This window comes from Spodoptera frugiperda, chromosome 12 (genome assembly GCF_023101765.2).
Source record: "Spodoptera frugiperda isolate SF20-4 chromosome 12, AGI-APGP_CSIRO_Sfru_2.0, whole genome shotgun sequence".
NCBI classification, from domain to species: domain Eukaryota; kingdom Metazoa; phylum Arthropoda; class Insecta; order Lepidoptera; family Noctuidae; genus Spodoptera; species Spodoptera frugiperda.
The window spans coordinates 9,111,719-9,117,723 of NC_064223.1; the positions used below are offsets into that span (position 1 = coordinate 9,111,719).

The 6,005-nt window shown below is 39.4% G+C and overlaps 1 protein-coding gene across 1 annotated transcript; it reads right to left on the reverse strand.

The window, feature by feature from the left end:
- Positions 1-4,271: 4,271 nt before the first annotated feature.
- On the reverse strand, positions 4,272-5,628 carry LOC118263067 (probable histone-lysine N-methyltransferase set-23). Its single transcript, XM_050697833.1, has one exon. The coding sequence runs from the start codon at positions 5,538-5,540 to the stop codon at positions 4,731-4,733; it is 810 nt and encodes a 269-aa protein (XP_050553790.1). The 5' UTR covers positions 5,541-5,628; the 3' UTR covers positions 4,272-4,730.
- Positions 5,629-6,005: the final 377 nt, after the last annotated feature.

Sequence of the window (6,005 nt, forward strand, 5' to 3'; positions counted from 1 at the left end):
GGCTTAAGTACACACATATTGTGCACATATCTGCGTTGACCGACGACTCGCGGGCTTCCCGCTACCGATTCGTGGATCTTCGGGTCAAACGGACAACTATTCTCAAAGTATTTTGTTTTCATCCATCCCAAACAACAGATTAGTGGTTCTAAGTAAAATAAAACAACAATCGTCGGGTTTCTTTTGAACCTTTGAGACATAACAATACGAAGATACAACAACTGCAGTGGAAAATATAACAGAATCATTTATTACTCCTGCCTGGCCTTGGTTGAGAATAGTTCACCGCATCACTTCCTGTGAGTTGTGGATGTCATTTTAGAATCGATTAAGGCAATCTCATGAAGAGGATTCAGCTGTTACAATCAGATCATATCAGAATGGGATGATTCACGATTTATGGACACCGAAGTGTGAATTTATTTCCACACTTTATTATTATCACTTAACAAAACAACACGCGACATAAATGGGTTACTGTTTTCTTCAAAATTTCAATAAGGTGTTGCTAATGAGTAGATAAAAATCAGGTACAATTCTACTAAATAACGGAAAAACTTACAGAAAATTGCTATTCGAGGAAACAAATTATTTAAAAAATATCAAGTATCTAACTAGGTCTTGGCAAGACCATAAAAATTTAAGTAGACGTATAGTCCAGTTGCTTGAACTTCTGAAGACGTCGCAACGTATTATCTTTCCTCATCATCCTTTAATTTTTGATCCAGAGTAATTATAGCTAACCAGCTACATTCAGCCTTATTTTGTGACTCCGAGATTGCTTATTACATGATTTTCTAATACTGCATATTTAATTATTATGTAATCAGTTTACTCACGTATCTGTTTGACGAGGAACTTGACTAGTTTCAAGCCATGGTGGAGGTTCATATTCATGAGCAGCATTACGCGACATACGACACGGCGATTGTCGTGCTGCTACTGCAAATTGGTAGTCATAAGTTATTATAAAGACATTTAGACGGACTCCTCATTGCCATTGATTAAAACGACGAAGAATATGGTTTTCAACATTTTCATGTAAAGTATGTCAAAACACCTTGTACTGTTAAACCAATCAGATTTTATGTCGAGACAAAATCCTAACACCACATGCCCAACCGCACTTGCGTGTATACTACAGCCGTAGCTCGTAGCGTGTAGTTCGTAGCGCATAATTCGTAACTCGTTTCGCGTAGTTCAAATTCGTAGCACGTAGCACTTTGTTCGACGTTCGTAGCAGATAGTGCGTAGCTCGTAGCAGATAGGTCGAAGTTCTTAGCCGATCGTTCGTTGCTCGTAGCCCGTGGCGCATTGTTCGATGTCCGTAGCAGATTTATTCGTAGTGCTTAGCTCGATGTTCGTAGTTTGAAGTTCGTAGTAGATAGTTTGCTGCTCGTAGCAGGTAGTTCCTAGATCGTAGCGTTTAGTTCGTAGCTTGTAGACCACAGTCCACAGTTCGTAGGACGTGATGACGACGTAGTATGTGATGTATCGATAGTAGGGTAATGCATAGCACATATCCATAGCACTCAACTAAGATATGTTTTTATATGGAAAGATGCGTGCTATGGAGGTCTGGTGCTTGATCATCAAGCAAGCTTTATACTTGTTTACCTATTATCCCATAAAAAATACGAACCTTCACATAGCGTGAAAGGTCCCGCAAGTACGAAAGCATAATGCAAAAATATGCCAGCCTATATTACTACATTATTTTTTCAAAATTGTAATAAACAGATAGATAGATATACCTAAGTACCGAGCCTACGGACGACATGAATCATCTATTCATGGATGTTTACAATCGACTATAAAATGACGATAATTTTGTTGTGTAATCCATGTTACGACAGCAAACTAAAATTACCTATCAACGTTTTTTACTGAACTGCAGGTCTCATCTTTCAAAATATACCGAAACCGGATACAGCGTAGCATATACATACATAGCACCTATCCGTTTACCAACCGCGTCACGCCAGTCGTGAAGTCTGCGAACACTAGCGCTAATGATTATTCTAATATTGTATGTAAATTCAATCCTAATACGGTAATTTACATCTTCCTAATCACGAAGATGAACGAAGGTAATTCCCAAGTTGGGCTCGCTGTTATAGCAGCGGTAAGTCCCCTCTTTGAGGAGTGGCTAGAGAGGCGTCACGGCGTCCTCACCTACCGCCTGACGCAGGTGCTTACTGGACACGGAAGTTTCGGTAGGTACCTGTTTCGGATTCGGCGGGAGGAAACGCCCGGGTGTCGGCATTGCGTGGACCACCCGGAGGACACGGTGGAGCATACAGTAGCGGTATGCCCTGCATGGGCTGAGCCCCGCCGTGTCCTTAGGGATGTGATCGGCGACGGTGACCTCTCGCGTCCGGCTTTGGTTCAGGCCATGGTGCGGAGCGAGGGGGAATGGGACGCCGTCTCCTCCTTCTGCGAAGCAGTTATGCTAGCTAAGGAGGAGGCGGAGCGCGTTAGGGAACGATCCTCCTCACGCCCCAGCCGCCGCAGAAGACACTCCGGGCGTCGGGGATCGCGTGACGATCTCCGGCCACCGTAAGTGCGGGTCTGCGGACGGCGAGCAAGGGTAGCTCGCCGCCCGACCAGAACCAGACCCGTGCGTACGGCGCGTCGCGTTCCGCGCGCGCCTCAAAGAGCCAGACCACCACAGATGGGGCCCAGTAGGGCTGATGCCTGATCCGGAGCTGCGGACAACGTAAAAGGTTACCGGGGCTCCGGCTCAAAGCAGGAGAAGGAACGGGGTGGTTTTTAGTCAGTAAGAGTCTGACACTCCCTCCCGCCTCACCCTAGGCGGGAGAAGTCATTGGATGATTTTCCCCCTCAAAAAAAAAAAAAAAAAAAAATGGTAATTCCCAAGAATCATGATAAGGATAAAAGAAATTATATATACCAAGACGGAATCAAATTAAATAAAAAATAGATTTTCGATGTAAAAAATCTCTGTAGCAAAACAAGAACCTGTTTTTGCGGAATTATCGTAACAATCGGTGCCCGGCGCCGGCTGCTCTGTCTAATGCTGAATTGTAAGAATCTCGGTCAATATTTTGACGTAGGTAGACTTTTTCCTTAATAAGAAGTACCTATCTACTTATGTGAGTGCTTCGAGATATTAGATGATACATATATGAAAACAATTTACCTGCTACCTACCTATAAAACTGCTTCGTTATACGAGTAGGTAGTCGCATGCGAGATTGCCGACCAAGAGGTTGTTGGTTCCGAGAGCCTAGTGCGAGTTTTTTTTACGTTACCTGGTAACGGCTACCACTTTTAGCACTCTGATTGACTGTTCCAAGTTAACCAATCAATCAATCATTAATAGGGAGGCGGTTTAGCAACCGGTGTAGAGTATTCGATTCCCGCACGCAGCAACTTGCGGAGCGAAATTGTATATTTGCAAACACCCACGACACAGGACAATTTTTTTTGTGGGGCAAAGTTTTTTTTTTTTTAATACCTATCAATATAATTTTATCACCTCTAAGGGAGATCACAAAGGCTGAGATTTTATCCTACATTGGGTGGATCATCCAATGACTTCTCCCGCCTTGGGTGAGGCGAGAGGGAGTGTCAGACTCCTACTTACTAAAAACCACCCCGTTCCTACTCTACTCCTACTTCGTTGCAATTGGGATTGTGACCACTTGATCGATATGGATTCGCTATGATCAATAACAGGTTATAATGATAATTTAATTATTTTTAAGCTCATGCTTTGTGTTGTGGTAAAAGGTCAGGCAGAAGATGGTTTAGCACAAGGCTAAGGAATTTTAGAAAAGATAAAATAAAACATTCAAAGGTCAAAATCATTATATTTATTGATATTTTTCCCCAATATGGTGTCATAGCTGTCTCATTGTTATTTTTATTTTACCTCATGCTTAATTGTTTATTAATAAAACTACAACGTCACACCTTTTTATCCCCATAGGAGTAGGCAGAGGTGCACCTTAGTTTACCTGACTGTACGGAAAAAAAAATACTATGCTAGTAGTGGCAAATTCCACCATAGTTGGCGCATTTGATAAGGATTCTAAAATGGTATACCACATTTCATACCATATTGCACATTATTTCTTAAATACAAAAAAAAAAAATTCAGCAGCACTAGGTAGTTTCAAACAATATTTAGTCTTTCCAAAATTTCTGATTTTTTAATATTTTTCTGATAACTGTTGGAGTGGACTAGTGACCTGCCCTTTTTTTAACCACCCTGTAAGCTGCTAGGTATTTAGCAGCTCCAGGTTCAATGCCACCAACACGCCAAGCGTGTTCTTGAGAATTTTTATAACTACGCCTTGAACACGCCAGGTGTGTCCTAAATTCTCAGTATATTCTCAGGGCGGCATCGCTATGAACTTCAAAAAAATAATTGTGGCAGTGAATGTGTTAATATTTTTCTACAATATTATGCCTGTATTATTTATATACTCCTTTTCCTTGACAATGTATCTATTAAAACAAACTGCATTAAAGTATATTGCTTACTTATACATATAAGCATACAGATACACAGACTGCGGAAAGCAATTTCGTTTTATACAATGTAGTGATAGTAATGAAATATCAGTACCCTTAGTACGAGTTTGCTTTACGCCGGCGCGAATGAACCAACTAATAAGAGAGCAGAACGCACTCTTGTTTCATTTTCATTCAATGTAAAGCGAACTCGTATTATGGGTACTGAGCATTCCTAATTCCCAATGTTAATAATTATGGTAAGGTAAAAACCCACGACAATTCTGTGCTCCACACAAACATTTAACTCGGTCACTTTCATTCTCTGTCTCATCATCTGACCCATACTGGAATGTTATTTCCTCATCAGGAGATATATCTTTACAAGCAAATATACAAAGCTTAGGTATGCAGCTTCCACTTCTAACAGGCACAATATGACAGTTAGGGTCACAACTATGATTTATGTACCTCCCAATATTACCTATAGTACTTGGATCTATAATAGTGACTATAGTATTACTACCATAGTGTTCCTTTAAACACATAATGTAATTAGGTTTGCCCTCCCTCTTATTTACATCATGACTTTTAGAAGCTTCTGTTGCAGTTAATATTTCCCCAGCATATTCACATACAAAAGTACCAGCAGTTATGGGGGATGTTGCAAACAGTCCGTAACCTTTGTCACAGCTTCGTATATCTAGACCTTCGATTGGGCCGATGTGTACAATTCTATTTCCACACACAGACAGTCCCACAGCACAATCGCAACTATCATTACACTCCACAATTGGATATGATTCTGGTTCTGGTCTCGAAATAAGTTTGTACTTAGTTTCACCATCTTTCTGGTAAGCTTCATAATTGGCACCACGAGATCTTTGAATACATTCACATGTAGATGGGGAACATATATCTTTACATTGACATTGTTGGTAAAGAGAATTGTATACATCTCGCAGTCGCATAAACTCTTCACTATTATCACAGTATTGTAAAATATTTTCGGTTACATACAATAGCTTATCGTCAGGATGTTCGTATTCATCATTCATCTTTGCTTAATAAAATTAAGAATATAAAGAAAAGTTAATTAGGTATTAAATTCGACAAAATAGAATAAAATTATAAATATTACAAAACAAAACAATATTAAGTGTCAATGTCATATCTCAAAAACTGTCAACTGTCAACTAGAGACGTTAAGAAAAGGTTAGAGTTGTTAATTTTAGTAAGTTTTCGTTATTTTTACTTTTACAGCTTAGTTTAATTATTTCTATTTATAATTAAAATAATTTGTCAAATAGCATTAATGTACACATTTTTTTCAGTAAATGAAGTGATGCATTTCCACAAACCAAAAAATTCTGGCCTTCAACAAACCAATCAACAGATTATATAGAAATCAAAATAACGACAGTATTCAAGGGCAAAGAACTGGGCAAATAAAAACTTAACCATCTTTAATTTTTTAAAACCTGTGTTAGTTTGTAATGTTAATTTTATTAACATTAAATTAT

Bases quoted from the DNA above. Each gene is read 5' to 3' on its own strand.
- LOC118263067 (XM_050697833.1), bottom strand. From the start codon at position 5,540: ATGAATGATGAATACGAACATCCTGACGATAAGCTATTGTATGTAACC.